The sequence below is a fragment of the Acanthochromis polyacanthus genome, chromosome 1 (genome assembly GCF_021347895.1).
Source record: "Acanthochromis polyacanthus isolate Apoly-LR-REF ecotype Palm Island chromosome 1, KAUST_Apoly_ChrSc, whole genome shotgun sequence".
NCBI lineage: Eukaryota > Metazoa > Chordata > Actinopteri > Pomacentridae > Acanthochromis > Acanthochromis polyacanthus.
Genome location: NC_067113.1, coordinates 27,626,775 through 27,645,254, shown reverse-complemented (window position 1 = coordinate 27,645,254; position 18,480 = coordinate 27,626,775). Strand labels below are relative to the sequence as shown.

Genomic DNA, 18,480 nt, shown 5'->3' with positions numbered 1-18,480 from the left:
TGTACACAGACTGGGAACTAAATTAAATAGGAAATAGGAGTGTTCCATGAGTACATTTTGTGGATTGTTGGAGCTATGATTCTTGCACTAAGTAAAATATTGAAACCCACCATGAATCACACACAGAATATACTGTTTTTTATGCTGTATGAATGTACTGGCGATTATATTGGGTCTTTGTGAACTTTATGAAACTTGTAAAACTCCGTAAATGCCCAAAACTGGCTCCTTGCATGTCGAGGATGAGCCCTGACCTTAAAATAAACCCATTTTCCACTAGAGATCTGCAGCAAAATCCTGTTAACTTACAACCAGATACAAATCAAACTGAAACCTTCTTACCTCATACTCGGGCTCAGTGTCTGCAGACTTTGGGGATGTCTTGTCTCCTCCTCCGATGGCGACGGGTTCAGGGGTCGTGGCCACGGTGGGAGAAGCCGGGTCAGTAGGCTGCTGCTGCTGCTGAGGAGGAGGAGGAGGAGGAGGAGGTTGCTGCTGATGCTGCTGCTGATGTTGTTGCTGATGTTGCTGCTGTTGCGGCAGCGAGGGCTGTGATTGCTGTTGATACTGAGGCTGAGACTGAGTGTGCGACTGAGACTGAGGCTGCAGAAGCTGCTGCTGCTGCTTTGAAGGCTGCGGGTGCTTGATTATTGAGACCTCCTCTTTCTGGGTCTCGGGTTCGCTCTCCTCGTGATCCTTCATGGCGTTCATCGCTGACATCAGTTTGGCCTTTTTCTCTGCCTGAAACGAAGCCCAGTGAGAGCAAAGGTGAGGACGGATCATGATATGTGCAGTTTGAGTTTAAGGCTGAAAAACTGTAAATTTAACCAGAGAAGAATCATGTGTCTTTTTAAGAACAGGAGAAGAACATCAGACACAACTAGGGATTGAAAGATATGGCATTTTTGTGTCCGATACCGATTGAAGGTAGTCAAGAAAGACTGATGACTGATATTTGGAGACAATATACATTAAATGTTACACAAAAACAGCATGTGAAAGCAGGAAACCTGTTATTAATACTAGGCTTTTTCATTAATAAGGTGACTATAGCTGAATATGTATAATAGAAATAGGAGTGATTAAATTATGAAGCTCTCTTGTGTTTATGTGGGATCAGTTGAGATAGATCTGTTTGTCTCTTGCAGTTATGTCATTCTTAGCATAGCAATATTTATTATTGTTTTCCAGATTCTGTTTCAGGTTAATCTGTGGCTCCCTTATCATTTTGCCGCTAGCTGTTAGCATAGCATTAGCCACTGCGAGAGCCGCTAATTTCCTGGTTTGTGGCAATGGCTTGTGCTTCTTGTTCAGTTTTTGCTGCTTGAGAGACATTTCTGAGACCAGAGGAAGCTGCATTAGACCTGAAGTAGCGCATTTATTTACCAATTACCTGCAACAAAATTTAGAGATCCAATTATATGGGTTTGCCAAGGCCGATAATGATGGCGATTATTGGTGCTCAAGAAAGGCAGATGACCGATATCCATTAAATGTAGTGTTATAACAGCATGTGAAAGCAGAAAACCTATCATTTATAACCAGTCTTCCTCATCAACAAGGGTAACTATAACTGAATACGTAAAATAGGAATAGGAGTGATTAAATTAGGGGAGCTTTCCTCTGTTTATGTTGGATTAACTGAGATTGATCAGTTTGTCTCCTGCAGTTACGTCACCTATTGCCCACTAAGGTCTGTATCTTAAAGCTTTTTTAGTTACTGTTTTCTAGATTCTGTTTCAGGTAAATCTGTGGCTGCCTTCTAACTTAGCCCCCAGTCATTAGCATAGCCTTAGCCACTGTGAGAGAAGCTGATTTCCTGGTTTGTGGCAAATAACGTGTTCAGTTTTTGTAGACTCTGCTTGAGAAACAACTCTGCGACCTGAAGGAGGCCGCATCAGACCTGAAATAGCACATTAAATTATCAATAATCGGCCAAAAAAAACAACAACACAGATACAGATCAAAAAGTACCAAATATCGGCGAACTAAATAATCCCTAGCTCTGATGTATTCACACAAAATTAAAGTGAAGTAGATTTTAGCATGAATACACACATTATACAGAAAACACACAAAACCAACAATCACAGAGAGCAATACACACAGTCATGTTACAGACTAACAGATAACCAGAAAAATGTCAAATATGGGCCATGAAAATCGGTCTATCCCCAGACGCAATATTCCTCAAGTAACCTGGTTGATGCAAACCTTTGTGATGAAGACGAGGAAGAAAAGTAGTAAACTTCCAAACAGATTTTTCCAGGCATTCCCTGCAATCTTTTAGTGCCGAGAGTTTTCCCCTCAGGACTCTGCTACGCCGCCCTCTACCTGCCATGATGCACGCAGGAATCAATAAACTGTATTACTATCAGATTTAGTATAAGCTCAGGCTTTTAGCAGCCCGGCCCAAGCGGTGCACCTCGTCTCTGGCGTGTAAATGCAGAAAGGGAGCCTGAAAGCCTTTGTAAACACGTCGTTATCTCAGACTGTGAGGCCTATTCATCAACAGCACTGTATACAGTAACTCTATAGTGTCCAGAGCTGCAGCGGAGAGTTCACTGGGTTTGTGGTACCTGACACTGAACCGCTAGGTCGATCAGAAAGGACGAGACGCAGCCGGGACTTAAGCCTCTCGCGGCAAATCCCCAACAGCTGCACTCATTCTGATGTCTCTCTCTCTCTCAAACGCTCACGATATGACTCACATGCTAAACTCTCTTCTCTTTCCGCGCACACACTGAATCTACGCAGCCCCGTATGTAAACACGTGTTAGTCACACTATAGGCTCCACGTGAGAGCGCCGCTGTACAGCTGTGCTTACTTTCCTCAAGTGTTTCTCAGGTTCTCAGGTCTCACTCATACTGTAAGCGTCCAGAGCCGGAGCAGTCTGAGCACAGTCCTCCGTCCTCTTTCCTCCCAGTGTGACTCGTAAACAATAGCGCCTTTAAGGGGAGGTGGTGCCTAGTCGGCGTGGGGAGGGGTTTTCGGCGCAGAAGAGTAGAAACATGTGCTCTTCAATCAAGAGGCTCTGCTGTGGTTTATAAATATCTGTACTGTAGCTCTGGATGGATGGTTCAAAGCCCTCGGCCATATGCGTTCGGCCTTTTGGCTCCACACTGGAGTCGCTTGGAGTTCCAGATGGTAAACTGCAAAAACTAACAAACTGCTATGCTGGGGAACAATCTATAACCATTACGAGCAGGTGATGATGTAGGTGGCAAGGAATGATGAAGTGATCACAGGTACACCGAGGGATCTGTGAACACCAATGAAGCAGCTGTGTTTCTGCCGCTTCTGTGCTCGCTTTTTGGTTGTGTTGCCGTCTCCAGGGTTCCTTCTCTTCAGAGCCAATGAGAATGTGACGCTGAAAATGCCAGTAAAGGGGGGAGGAGAGAAAGTACAGTGGCTATAAGAACCAGATATTTGTCTCTGGACTTCTTCCCAGTTGTAAATGCCCCCTTTTGGGGGCCTCACAGTGTGTGTGCAGCTCCACCAGCAAGACAGGCCCTCCGAGTCTAAAAGGGGAAAATAGCAAAAGGAGCTAGTGGAAGACACAATGCGGCCTTTATCATTTACACACGCCTGCCCGTCACTGACTGCTCAGAAATACCACCACTTTATATCTGCTGTCACACCGCGCTGCACACAAATACCAAAAATGACAGCAGCCTTACTGCAGTTGTACAAACACAGCGAAGCACCTACACATTTTTACCCCTTTACATGTTAAATATGAACACCGTGAGTGCAGCTTTGCTCATGGACACAGTGAAAACAGAAGCTGTGGAGGCCTCTGGCAGTGTGTAGAGACATGTTGGGAGCACAAAAAGGGATAATCTGACTTAGAGGCTGGGCAGCATGATACCCTGAGGGCTGAAGGGGTGACAGAGTGCACCGAGAAGCAGAGAAAAAAAAGGAAAGCAAAAGAGAGAACAGATATTGGTCTCTGGGGTGCACAGATGATACTTTACTATCAAATGTGGTCTGCACTTGTTAACAAAAAAGGTCACGTTTACTGCGTTATTTATACGACAACAACTGTGCATTATAAGGTTGTCAACTTTACAGGGTGACCCAAAAGTTTGGAAACAAAGTTTAACTGCAGTGTCTATTTGAGTCGGGGGTGCATGAATTCACTCTTATTTTACCCATTTTTGTTATAGTATAATAAAATAGCTTAAAAGCGTAGTATTTGCCGAGTGCAATAACTCAGAAGAAAATTAATAGAACCATAAGGTACAGGTATGCTGGAGCACAACTTCAAAATGCAGGCCATCAGTGTCAGATTTCAAAACTCTTGATGGTAAAGTAACTGACAGTTTTAATTCTTTTAAACATCCAAAAGTACTATGAGGCAACATTTACTGGCCAGTTTGAGGAACCTTCATAAGCATGAATGAAGATACATTCCAGAAGATACCAGTGTAACCAGTTGGTGGAAACGGCCACAACTTTGTATAAGAAACAAGCATGAACATGTCGAAATATGTTTGTTTTACACTAGTCTGTTACTCTTCTGAATATATCTGTGGTACTGATTTATTGAAATAACATTATATTATTTGGATTATAGACTTTTCATTTGTTTCCAAACTTTTGGGTCACCCTGTACCGGGAAGATTTCTTAGTCTCAGAGGGTGAAAGAGATGCAGTAGATGAGATGTGCATGAAACTCTCAAGGCAAAAAGCTAGAAAGAAATTCAAAGTTGCGGGAAAGGTGGCACTGAATCAAAAAAGCATCTCAAGAACTCTCATTAAAGGCAGCAGTCAGATGAACTAAACTGTCACCGAGCATTACTTCCTTACACAACGTGACATTGAGCCTTTGAAACAACACAAAAGAGTTTGACCTTTGAATGCAGTAGTCTCTCATGCGCAACAGGCAGGAGACACACAGCGGGGACTGGTTTGTGTAATTGTTTGATGGATTATACAGTGAGATGTGCCTTCAGTGCAAAGACCTAAAGCTTATCTGCCGAGCAGGACTGCACAGAAATGACTAAAAAAAACACTCCTCGAGTCAGAACAGGTGTAAATGCATGAGATCAAAAGAAAGCTGCAGAATATGATCCTAAAACTTGAAAACGCTGCTTTAAAAAGGAGGAAATACTGTGCAGAAATGCACAAGTGGCAGCTTGTGGTGTGCAGCAATGTGGCTACAGCATTCATTAGCCTGATTTTTAACACAGTCCCTACAAAGGCAGCGTATTTCATGAGTGGCCTTGGGGGGTCACACCAAAAGAGGCCATCTGGTTCTCATTGTATTGCGTCCTTTTAAGAGATAATTAGGAATATTACACAGTCAGCCATGAATACATAAACAGAATTCCCCATGAATCCACAAGTGGAGTTGTTAAAAAAGCAGCCCTGCTCGGTTCAACTCCAAAGAGCTCGGAAAATCTCTTGAAGTAATCGAATTACGGTTCGTACAGTAAATCAGGAGTCAAACAGAACAAAGTACACAAAGATAGGAAGGAAACGGCTCCGAGGCCTGCACGACAACTTCACTCTTTTCCCCACTTAAATGTTATGTAAGGTGAAATCACGCTGCCTCTGAGAAACTGTTACACACAAAAAATAATGTTATTCTGACATTTCTAGGTGCAGCTATGAAGCAGGAAATACTTTCAGCGCGTATTCACCCCACGGGAAAAACTTTTTTCATGCATGCAACTTTTTCTTCTTCCCCCCCTTTTCCTCCAAACATGGCTAAAGCCTGCTCCCTCTTCCTTTTTTAAAGAGACGGTTTCCCTTTAAGCCGTGCAGAGCAGATGGTCCACAACAACTCTCGTGGAAATACCTGAAGTCAGCATATTCCCCTCGCTGTAAGCAGGCTAATCAGACATGCACACTATCCCCCTGTGTTATCAAACAAACAATGCAGTGCACATACCCATACACGCCAGCGTGCAACCCTCATAATCCAGTGTGGGGCTTGAGTTTTTTTTCACCCCCACTCTCGGGGTAGAAGGGATCGCTTAAAAAAAGAAAGCATGAACATTTCTTTGTCTGGGAATTCAGGGTCAGGTGATTGCCGACAGGAATTCTGGTTGGCTAGAGAGGGCTTGCAAAATGTTGGCGACGAGCCAAGAGGCTGTCTTGCAAGCAGGGCTGGAAATTTGCTGCAAACCTCATCTTCACCCTCATATCCATAGCACAGAGTTCATTTCCATAGCTGGGGGAGGGGTCAGGAGAAGAATGGGGGAGGGAAACTGAGAGGGAAAGCGACGGAGAAGTCCACTGTAGCACAAGGCACATGAAAAAAGAAGAAGAAGAGGAAAAAAAAGATCCTGGAGAAAGTGCAAGACGACCGTAACCCTTTCAGCCACCACGTCGTCCCTGCGAGCAGGAGTGTGCAACAGTAAAATCTTCCACAGCAGCAGCAGCAACAGCATATGCATCATACTGGAGCTCAGGAAAAAGCTTTGGTGCCAAAACAAATTAGCCTTTATGCAAATTAGAGCAAAGCTTCCAACACACCAGATAAGAAAGAGGAGGGGGGTAAGAAAAAAAAAGAAAAAACAGCCACATTCAAAATTTGCCTCTCACAAATCCCCTTAAATCTCAGCCTTGTAGAGCTTCAAGTGAATCTAACTTTGGTTTGAAAAAAGCAAAACTACCCACTTGCCTCGTATTTTACGGCATTTCACTTGTAGGACCCGGCATGTCCCGCTAATTTGGCAATATTTCCTCCCTGGAGACACTTTTATGGCTGAGCCGTCCCCCGAGGAGAGCAGAGGGAGGCGGGAGGCGGCAGAAATCGAAGACCCCTTGTTGATACTACGAAGACTCCTCATTATGTAACACATGAAGGCGCACTACATCACGCTACTACCAGAAATTTAATTTAACACGACCAAGCAGGGAACATGGAGAACCTCACAATTCCGAAGATTAAATTTATGCACGAATAACATACCAAAAAAAGAAATTCAAGCTCGGACAAGTTGTCACATTTGCTAAGAGGGGGAAAATTGTTGGATCGCTACCTGAGTATTAGTGACAAACCAATCTCGAAGGATAAGGGGTTTAGTAGCTGTTTGGGAGCTTTTAATCATATTAAGCGATTCTCATTTTCCCAGTTGTCAGAAGAAACGTTCATAGTAAAAGTTGAAATTTTATTTTTTCTGAGCACTTCGACTAAAGCCCCTTTCAGGCATGTTATACAGAACAATGCTGGTTTCATTAGTCTGACAAAGGGACATTACTCTGTCTCTTACAATAATGCTCCTCATGGCTCATTAAAACACTGACAGAGAGAGTCACGTATCGTATTTGTCAAACACAAGACTGAACAGTACATCAAGACATGAAAAAAAATCTGAATTCAAACTACACCGATTAGCCTCAACATTATGACCACTGATAGATGAAGTGAATAACATCAATCATCTTGTTACAATGCCGGCAAACCTTGAGTCCTCACATTCATGTTAATGTTTGACATGTACCCCCTCCTCCTAAACATTGCAGGTCAATCAACCCTTCACCCCCCAACTCCCATGGCAACAGCAGTCCTTAATGCCAGTTGCAACCCTTAGCATGGCAATGTACCCCAACACACCGCAAAAACTGTTCAGGAGTGTTCTGAGGGTTCCACACTCACCAGATCCAAATCTTATTGAACATATGTAGGATGAGCCAGAAAAAGCCTGATTTAGGTATCCTGCAACCCACAGGACCCACAGAATTCACTGCCACCATCCCGGGGCCACAAGACATCCCCACAGGTCCTGTGTCCACGCCCGACTAGGTCAGAGGAGTTTTATCAACATAAAGGAGACCAACATAACACTAGGCAGGTGGTCATAATGTTATGTCTGATCGGTGTAATAGCAAGCTTTTCAAACTGTCCAACTCACCAATAAGCTCAAGTTTGATTTCCTGAAAAAACAGGATTTAGTGAACAGAAGTTCACGTGTGATGATAAATCTATTTTTGCCAGCAACAAAATAAAAGCTGTGATGGAACTCAGGGGTTAACCTGATTAACAATGACTTAACTGCTTTTTGTAAACTGTGACTCTGTGTGAGAGCTCAAGAAAAGTAGTGACTGTTAGATTCTAACTAATCTCGTCTCCATGTCAGGAATAATTCATAATTCTAAGCAATTGATGAAGTTGCTGCTGCAGTTCTGTGCATAAATTCATGCAGTTTTCTCTTTGGAAATGCTCATATATGGAAGTATGAGCGTAGGAGCTGCAAGTATCCAATAAACTCGCAGGAAAAGAATCCTACAAACAGCTGGAAGCAACAAACTAAACTTTGTTAAACCAGGATCATACGACCTGTTTTAGTGGGCATTTCAGTTGGGAATAGATGTGAAATTGCATTGCAGAAAAAATAAAATAAAATCACAAAATTTTCACAAAAATTTTCTCATTCACTACACAAACTGTGTCTTTTGCTCTTTGTGATGTTTTTGGAACAATATTTGTGCTGAAATGTGGTAAAAAACCTTCCCCAAATAAACTCAAAACAATTCAAGTTAAGCCTTGTGTCGTGTTGAAAGTCATACAGAAATCTCACTGGGTCCGACCTTGCAAGAATTGCTATTGTGACTTTTACGGAAAATTGACCAGAATTGTCATTCAGACATGAAGCCAACATGTTGAGATGCTGTCACATTATTAAAGGAGCCAATTTCTCATTGCTGTTGCCTGTAAGGTTGATTCTAAGTGTACTCATGTGAAACTGTCTCACCATGGCTGTTCTGAAGCTTTTATTTGACCAGATTTTTACTTTTTTTAAAAAAAAAAATCAAGCTAAAGATTGAACTCTAAAGGGATTTTGCTGTATACTTTTTTCTTAGAACCAATTTCGATCCAAGAAAGATGGCATTTCAATCAACAAATCTAACTCAGCAGGGGTTCAAAAGCAGATGAGGAAAAAACTGGACCCCAATGCAACATTATCCAGCACTGGCCACTTCAAGAACAAGTACACATTCCTGGTTGATTACTTTAAAACGTGATTGCTGTATTTATGTCATTAACCTCGCAAATGATGAATGATTGCGGTTGTGATAAACTTTGCAGAGCACCGCAATCCATCATCAATTTACAAACTGCTCTGTACAATGTTTGGCTTGTGATTAGGCTCAAACTCTCACTCTTACTGGATTCTACTCAAAATTTAGATATTTTTTTTTATATAAACATAGGCATGTTTTGATCTAAACCTCGGCAAAGTCTATGGATTAGTCAGATTTGGATTCTGTTTATCCAGAACAAAAAAGTTTCTTTGAGTTTTTAAAACCTCAAAAAAAGATTAAGGTGCATGTTCATGAAGTGCAAAGTTCAAGTCTAGTTAGGCACCTTTGTTGCATCTCTCTCTTTTATGTATCATGTTGTGTAAAAATACCAAAAAGCGCAACAAAGCCGACAAACTAAATATATTCTTTTGTAGGTACTTGCATGAACTGACCCCTTTAACCTCGATTCATTCCCCCTCCGCTTCAAGACATCAAAAGCAGCCAGACTGATGCAAACCTAAATTTACGGCAACATTTCCATGCAGGAAGCATGAATCATGTCAAGGCATCAAACGCATGTGATGAACACAGCTGCGTGTGATTTCTCCGCTTATACAACAGTCAAGAACAAAGCCAGGAAAAAGGCAGCAGCCGAGTGAGCCAATGGAACTGGAAATCCACTGAAATAAATGGTACCTTCATGAGATATCAAATGACCCATCAAATACACTTGGCCGTGAACGCACCACGAGCGCTATCTTTGGCCCTGGCAGCTTTGAGTCGACGCCTGCCGCTCGCCCTGCTGTCTGTGGTGGCTGGGACAGAGCTGGGGTACTCACCTCCATCTTCCACTTGGCCAGCCACTCCTCTCTGGTCCGCTTGCTAATGTAATAAGGGTCACCAGCCTGGAAGGTTATTCTGGGCATGGGCCTCTGACGAAGGCTGATCTCCCAACCAACTCCCCCTCGCAGCCTGCCTCGACCTGCCTGTTTAAGGTGTCAAAAAATAAAAAAATGTTAGCTATTTGATTTTATTTCTTCCTATGAAAGTTTTTCTCTCATCAGGAAGCATGCGGATTTGTAGGAAAACTGTGCATCCAATCTGTCACTAGGGCCTGTGAGACAGATTCTAGTTAACAAGTGGGTAATTGAGGCGGTTGAGGCGATGGGGTTGTCTGAATTTTGAAAAAGATGATGACTCACATGTTGGTGTGCCATATGGTGCTATTAGCTTGTGATTGGCCAGGCAGCAAGAAGCAATGCCACGGTGTCTAATCTCAAACACCCTGGCAACAGTCTCAAGGCCACCGGCACCAGCTGATCGAAAAGCTCCCAAGTGTATTTGATATTTCAAATCTATACACCATCAGGTACCATTTCTTTCATAAGTCCGAAGGCAAGAAAAGTACTTGTGGAGGCTGATAACAGGTGACTATGCAAAGCTCCCAGTCTGTCAGGTACAGCTTACTTTCATTGCAGGCTTTTGTTACACATGTGTGGCAGAAAGCTAATCAACACAAAAATGTAAGATTTAACAGTTTGATACTTTAGAAAATACACTCATATTTTGCCTCCCCCCCACAGTATTTAAAGAATACATCTAAATCACACTCATATCAACACAATATGAGGCTAGACAAAGCAGCACATCTCATTACGCACAACTTTAGGTCTTGATATGATTTAAAAAGATGAGCTATGCAAATATGCAGACCCAATACAGCTGTCCTGAACAGGGAAAATAGCTACAGAGGTCAAAACTAGGCTGTTTATTTCAGTGGTAAAGTTGGACGTTTTAACATGGGTGTCTATGGGGATTGATTCACTTTCAGAGGCAGCCTCAAGGAACTGCAATTTAGGCAATTCCCAAATGCTTAATTTTTCAACCCCAGAGGTTTCTGCTTGGTCTGTATGTGAATATAAAGCTGGAGCGGCTGATTAGCTTAGCATCAAACTGTGGAAACAAGCCTGAATGAAGGCAGCATAATCCACCTGCCAGCACCTCTAAAGCTCAAAGACCTTGGTGTTTGATGAATGTGTGCAAAGACCAAAGTTTGCCATGTTAAAGGAAGAGTTCAACATTTTGGGAGATATATTTTCTTACCAAGAGCTTGACGAAAATATACAACTCTGTATAAACAGATTGGCAAACTCACTGTGATGTCACCTGGAGGTTTTCTACAGTGCAGTCTGGAAGGGCAGTGTGGTGGCTATGGCCATCGTCATAGTGGCAGTGCCCAACTTCTCCGTAAAACCAATTAATGTTTTTAATCATCCGCATGTCCGCAAGGTTACAAGTTAATTTTGTCATCCAGCCAGTCTGCGAGGGTCTGCACAGCCTTGTCTGTGGGTGCAGCCAAACATTTGTGACTATGAGGACTCTACACACTGCAGGCCCACCGTCTGCACAGTCCTGTGCCAGGAAAACAAGTGCGTGTCATGGGGAGAGAGACTATACGACGCCTGTATGATTCACCATTAAAACTGTTGTCATCGAAGAAGTTGTGGTTGGACTTTATAGTCATTTTGATTTGTAAATGCTTTACACTGACGGTGCCAAGACACAGTGGGAAGCTCTAAATTCTCCAGAAATAGTGTGCCATGTCCACCCACTGTGCTCAGCAGGCGTCAGGAAAATCACAGTGCTAGTCCAATCTCTGGCTGGCTGCTATATCTTGTAAAAAGTGCTAAGTCATAGCGACTGACTGTCAGACCAATGCATACCTATTGTAGGACAAATAGGACCTTGTGCGCATCTGCTGTCCACTTTGAAAGTTCGCGCTGGTTGTTGGGAAACCATGAATTGGCCTCAACTCCTGACTAATCCCAAAATGAGCATAGAGTTGTTGAAATAGGCCTGTGATGGCATCAGCCCGTCACTAAAACAGCCACATCCTTAATTACGCATAACTTTAAGTCCTAACATGATTTAAATTGATTTTATTGAGTTGTATAAAAATTCACATCCAATACAGTTGTCAGGAATGAAAATAATTAGCTATAGAGACCAAAACTGCTTTCAAAACATGTTTATTTGTGTTGTAAAAAGGGCTATTTTAACATGGGGGTCTATGAGAATTGACTCATTTTTGGAGCCATCCTCAAGTGGCCATTGAAGGAACGGCGGTTTTGGCCCTTTGACACTTGCTTCATTTTTATGCCCTGGAGATTGCCGCTTTGTCTTTACATAAATATCACACTGGAGCAGCTGGTTAGCTTAGCTTAGCATAAATACTGCAAACAGATAACATGGATCAGGTAAGCAGCTGCCAGGACCAGTCCAGGTACATGACCCTCGTTTAACACCCCTTTTCTTTTGGATAGAGTCAGGTTAGTCGCTTCAATCTGTTTTCTAGTCTTTATGCTAAGCTAAGCTAAGCTAATTGGCTGCAGGATAAATTATATGCAACACACAGATGTGAAAGATCTCTCGGCAAGAAAACATATGATTGTGATCCCTTCATGTTAAATCACCTTTGACAAGCACACAACATTTCCATCACAAAGCGTCCTACAATCAAGATTAGAGTAATAAAACAAAATAAGCACATTGCTATAACAACTCTAGATGGATTGACTTTGATAACATCCCAGTGTGATGTAATCGGGTGAAAAATCCACTTACATTCAGTATTTCTGCAACGAAAACTGTCCTTTCTCTACTGAAAAAAAACCCAATTTAGCTTCAGTTCAGCCTGCACCGCAACCATCTATCACTCTGGCAAGCAGACGATTCACGGTTTCAGACAGGAAAAGTAAATCGCTCTGGCCGAAAAAAAAGGAAGCTACAGCCCTGCCAAGTGTGACAGACACCTAAAGAGTTACATCAGCCGGGGAAACAAAGACACAACGGAGCAGAAATCTTACCTCGGTCTTGACTGCATCACTCCCGTCCTCCTCCTTGTGCTCCACATCTAGAAAGAAGACAGCGACACAATGGATGGCCTGAATCATTCATAGGAAAGCTGGAACCAGCATCGGTTTCCCTCCTATCTGTGTTGAACTTAACCGGCGTCTCATTCATCAATAAACCATGTGACACTCATATTAATCTCCTCCTGCATGTCATCCCATTAACTGGGTGCTTGATTGAATTAAAGTCAAATTAATAAGAGTGATACTGGCTCGAGGAAGCTTCTCATGCGTGCTCGGGGTTTAAAATCACAGGAGCTTGTGCGTCCAGGTGAAGGTTTGATGCAACCCAGAGAGCTTGTAGCTGCTGCCCAGGTTATGATGAAGGGGGAGAGTCACCAGGTTTGCTTTGTCAAACGTCGCAATTCTGACCTTATATCCCCCCTGGAAGAAGACGCACAGCTGGATGCTATTAGTGTGGCTCCTTCCTTCGCTTCACTACTGTGGGTCGTATATATAATCTGCCTGCCAATCTCCAAAGCCTCAACTGGATCAAGACATAAGTTTCTTCGTTTTTCCACTTGAGTTACATACGATAGTGGAGAGACTCAAAAGAGAATATTTGTATTGTTTGGAACAGAAAATGGTGAGGGAGAGCCCACTAGGCATGCTGTGTTAATTCTCAGGTCTTTTATTTTATGTACTACAGAGCTGAAAAGTCATTAATTCACTCAAGCACTCTTGACTCCGTCTCAACTTCGCAGCAAACTGACCCAATTATCTCAACTCAAGGTCCATTTAGCAGGAGGTTTTGATCGCATCAGATGATTTTTTTATCAGCAGATGGAGATTGCCCAACTGGCGTGATAATGTAGATGTTCAAATTTCCATTTTATTCAGAGCATTTTAAGCACTTAGTTGCCAATACAACCATGACAAGTAAGCAAAGTCAATGTGCTGATGAAGAACACATAAGATAGAAGGCTCCATATCGCTGACACTGGAGTCTGAGGTGGAATCGGTCTGTTTTTTCACATATTTTCTACTTGATGACATTTCAGAGAGAATCATTGCACTTTTAGTATATAGTTTGTTCTCTTATTCAATTTTTATGTACAACACACAGCATGTTAAAGGCTGAACTGTACAATGGTGTAAAACTGTTCAATTGTGGCTCATCGCAAAATGCTACTGTGTTAAAATCCCTCCTTATTAATAGTAGAATTATTACTATACTACGAAAATCATGCACCTCCAAAATGACAACTTTTAAACAAAAAAGCAGATGTTTTAGTGATTTTACTGAAAAGCAAAAGTCCTAAAAAGCACAACTTAATCTTCCTCAATTACCTGAAACATCAAACTTGAACTGCAATCCATCATGAGCAACTGTTTTTTGCAATATCGTTTAAATTTTTTCTAGATTTAATTGATAGATCAATTGGTCTGTAAAATATCAGAAGCATAAAAGATGCTTTCAGGTGACAATTTGCTCAAGACAAGTTCAGGCAAGTCTGTTAAAGGCATTTATAAGTTAAAAAATAACTAAGAATTGTGTGCACTCAAACTTTTTGCCAGTCAGATAATCAGTAACTACTCTAGTGTATTTCAATGATCTGGAAAATAGCTCCCATTTTTGCTGTTTATTATTTTAAAGTTTTCAAAAGGTGTATTTAGTTGGGTAAATGAAGGGAAAGTTCTCCTAAATCTGCAAACTTCATCCACCACTGATGTATTACTATGATTTAGAACCCCTAAATACTAGCAGCCCTTTTCTTAGAAAGATAAATATTTTGCATGGGGAGGAAAGTGTCCATACATACAGAGGAAGTTGCAAAACCAAAAGCGAGAGGTGCAGCAGCAGCAGCAGCAGCCGCAGCAGCAGCAGCAGCAGGGTAAAGATTGTCAAAAATAGCACTGAAAATATTTGGTGAAACGTGCACTGAAACCGCAGTCTAATAAAAATTTCTCAAACACAGTAAAAAGCTCCAGTTGGGATTTCCCATTAACTGGGCCAAGATTTAAGATCTAGAGGTCCACAACAACAAGGGCGTGTAATTCATTCTTAAACTGCATTGTTTGCTTGTGTTCAGCAGAGCAGCGAGGGGTTAGCCAAGGAGCATGGATACCACCCAAGTGAAACACTAGTCAGGATTCATGATTCATGAAAAAGTTTTTCACCCACACCGGCAGCAGAAACAGATAAGGAAGCCAAAATCAGCTTCATCACAGAGCGACACCTCTGGTAGTACTTTCGCAATGTTTAATCTGAACGTAGGCAAGTGTTTCTAAAAGCGACATGACACCATTCAGAGCAGCTGTGTCCTGAATTAGCACGATGCCACCGCCTGAGTAAACACGATGATCTGCTAAGTCCGAGCCCAAACACTATCATAACACTTGAGCCCTGAGAGGCTGAGGACAACTTCTGATGGCATGTTTTCTGCACAGCCACAACTGGCTTGTGGGTGAAGGACCCTACAGACCTGTCCAAACAATAGTCGGCTCTCTCAGCCACCTCTTCAAGTTGGTTCCATGTGTAGCTGAGCCCCCTACTCTGCTGTTTTTTTCCCTCCCCATCCGTCTCTCCTGGTCTCCTCATCGGGAATAAGTGACTATATAACAAACCGGTGAGGCATGCGGACTGCCAAGGTCACTGGGTTTGCGAGGGGAGCTGGCTAATGTTGCCCACAGAGAGTATACCTTTGCCAGTTTGAGCGGCTTCCAGCTCTGGTATTGCTGGAGCTCAGTTCCACTCCAGCCGGAGCTCAAATCCTTCCTGTGCCCTCCAGATGGATAACAGAAACCCTGTTTAGCCGACTATCGATCCACCACACTGCCCCACGCCAAGGTCCCTCCTCTCTAAGAATACACAGACGCTCTTTGCAAAATGTGTTTAGTTACAGCGCGAGTATCTCCCTGCATGTATATTTTAGTGGCCGTTTGATTTGCTGACACTTACAGGAAGGTAAATCTATATGTCGTGCAGGTGCAGCGGTGAGTTTCTGCATTTACAAAGGATCACTTAGCAGTCAAACTCTGGGCAGCTCCGTCGGAACATTTTGCTAATGCAATTAAAAGTGTGTGGGCCTGTTTTTTTTTTTTTAAAGACTTCATGTGCTCACTCCTGCTGCGCTCTGCATCATGGCCACCTGCCCTCACAGTGCTGCTGTCCAGGCTGAAGTCTGTACTCTGCATCTCTTACTGTCTCGGTCGTGTCGCCAACATCTGCTGCAAGGCCTCCAGAGAGCATGAAAACCTCTGATCTAATCGACTTTACGCAGAAGTTCTGTCTTTGACTTTGTGGCTAGTTCTCCTGTCTAACAAACTGACTGACATGTTAATAATTACCCCTGTGCTATGAGAGGCATTCTGTGTAGGGATGACTTAGAAAGCGGAAGATGAAAAGAACTCCTTAGGGGCTGCTGCCTCAAATTCCAGAGCATGAGAAAACTTGTGGTCAACCAAAATGCTGTGAATCCTGTCAGTCACGCCAGACAGAACATCAGAGGGAATGTTTTGCTGTTTCTCTGAGTTTGGTGAATTTGTGCCTCTGTAAAAGACAAACTGAGCAATAAAACCCCGTCTTACTTCTTCGCAAGGGACACTACAATCTGTTAAAGACTTGATTTTTATAATAAACTCAATGTTTATCGCTTCACTCAACACTTTTAACTATTAAATCTCTTTAAAAAAAAATGAAAATCTAGCAGCAAGGGTGCCAGAAAAGATATGTAAAATGGTGGAATACTGTAACGTTCAAAAACAATAGTGAACATAACACCAAATATCTGTAAAATGATAATATTTTAGCTGATTTAGACACAATAAAATAGCTCTTTTATCATCACATATTATAAAAGAGCAAATTAGAACTTGTAAAAATACATATTTTAGATTTTTTTTTAAAGTTAGCATGTAAATTAATACTTTTTTCCCAGCGTTTTTTTTTAACCAGCTATTAGTTGTAATTTAACAAAACAGGGAAAATCTGAATAACAACAGCGAAGAACTTTAAAAATTCCAGTTGGAAAGATTAATCCTTTACAGTGTCGAATCCTCACATTTTGTTAACACGAGTGTAGCTGCCAGTTTGTCTTTTCTCTTCTTAATACAAGCGGAAAAAGAGGGAGAAAGTTCAGACGGTCAAGTGTAATTTAGGGCTGGCCCGAAAAATGGTTTCTGGTCTCCGGATATTCGGGCTCTATTAAAGACGAATATCCGAATATTCGTTCTGCCCTGTAACGTCTGGCGGGGGTGGCGGATATTCGGATCCATTCGTCTGGTCTCCCGGATGCAAATTTTGCACACTGCCTTCGTTTTGTCTTCAGTTAAACTGAAGAATTCCCAAACAGCGGAGGTCTTCACCATCTTGTCTTGTGTTTATGCAACGAAGTGAAGCGTGACGTCAGAGTCGGCAGCCACCCAGCCATTCGGGTGGTGTTTACAGACACGAATGGAGGAGCCGAGATGAGCCGAACACGGCCGGATGAGCCGAAGTGGGCTGAAGGCGAAGGGAAGAGACGAGCTCCAAATATTCCTATTTTCGTCTGGGGGGAGGAGGGGGTGATCACATAGACATATGTGTATATGTTTATGTAATCACACGATGGGATGAGCCGATATGAGCCGATGTGGGTCGAAGGCGGAAGGAAGGTAGTAACGTCGAATATTCGTTCTGCCCGGTAACAAATATTCGGATACCAAAATTAATATCTGGATACCGCTGTAGCGAACGGATATTCGGGTCCAGCCCTAGTGCAATTTTGCGGGATTTGTTTTTCTTTTATGTGACCATGTTTAAAAAGACAACACAACGCTCATTTGTGATAAAACAATGCAATTATTTGCAAGTGTGACAAACAGTTTCTAGATGAGGGCATAGTAGGTTACTACTCTAACAGCTCGGACTGAATGACGTTGGAATTTTGCAGATATTTTCCAAATAATTTCTGCAAATATCATGCAAATATTTTTTTCCCACTAATCTGCAGTGGACATCAGGTCACTACAGAAGGATAAGCAACATAAAACGTGCTTTTAAAATGGACACATGCTCTGGGAAAATTAACTACTTGAACTTACAGATTAATCTTTATCCTTTTAGCCTGACAGGCATTACCTGTTAAGTTTGGGCTGGTGCTGATATTTCATTTTATAGCCTTTATCGGGTGATACTGATGATGATGCCACCACCGTGCATCCCTACTAATAATACACTAAGTAAGTGCTTCTTATCAGAGTTTAATTTTAGCCTTCTATAAAGTTGGTGGATTGACAAAACACAGTTGGAAAACCAGGAGCTGACCAACAGTCCATCTCATGTCCTTGTGGATGAGTGCTGGTTCAACAACTTTTGCAAAACAAAGCGTTATGCATCATGATGAATGTTTAGGCGCCAGCTGAGCCATCCGGGCAGATTTGATGTCATTAGGACACTCTAATTGAATTTCTCGAACAATGGCTTTGATTATCTTTAAAGTTTATCCTCATCATCATGGCAGATGTGTGAGGTTAAGATTTTGGTGAGCAGAAAACTTGTTCTGAGCTGCTTTACAACCACTTCAAACAGGGTGATCCCTTCATTCTTTGCTTGGAAGTGAAGTAACAGATAGAAGCACAGATCAGGTGAATCCAGACTGCAGACTC

General features: G+C 42.3%; 1 protein-coding gene across 5 annotated transcripts in view; it reads right to left on the bottom strand.

Annotated features, from left to right (window-relative positions):
• The window catches only part of dnmt3ab (DNA (cytosine-5-)-methyltransferase 3 alpha b), a 59,584-nt gene that overhangs the window by 23,958 nt on the left and 17,146 nt on the right, over positions 1–18,480 (bottom strand). For 2 of the 5 annotated variants that reach the window (XM_051947203.1, XM_022210484.2), the window contains exons 5-7: positions 12,847–12,893; positions 9,820–9,966; positions 343–741 (exon numbers count right to left, since the gene is read on the bottom strand). In XM_051947203.1, the coding sequence (XP_051803163.1) occupies positions 343–741; positions 9,820–9,966; positions 12,847–12,893 (593 nt within the window). Of the gene's footprint in view, positions 1–342; positions 742–2,828; positions 2,907–5,900; positions 6,041–9,819; positions 9,967–12,846; positions 12,894–18,480 lie in introns of those variants that run through there. The other 3 variants (XM_022210486.2, XM_022210487.2, XM_051947214.1) reach the window with 3 other exon arrangements.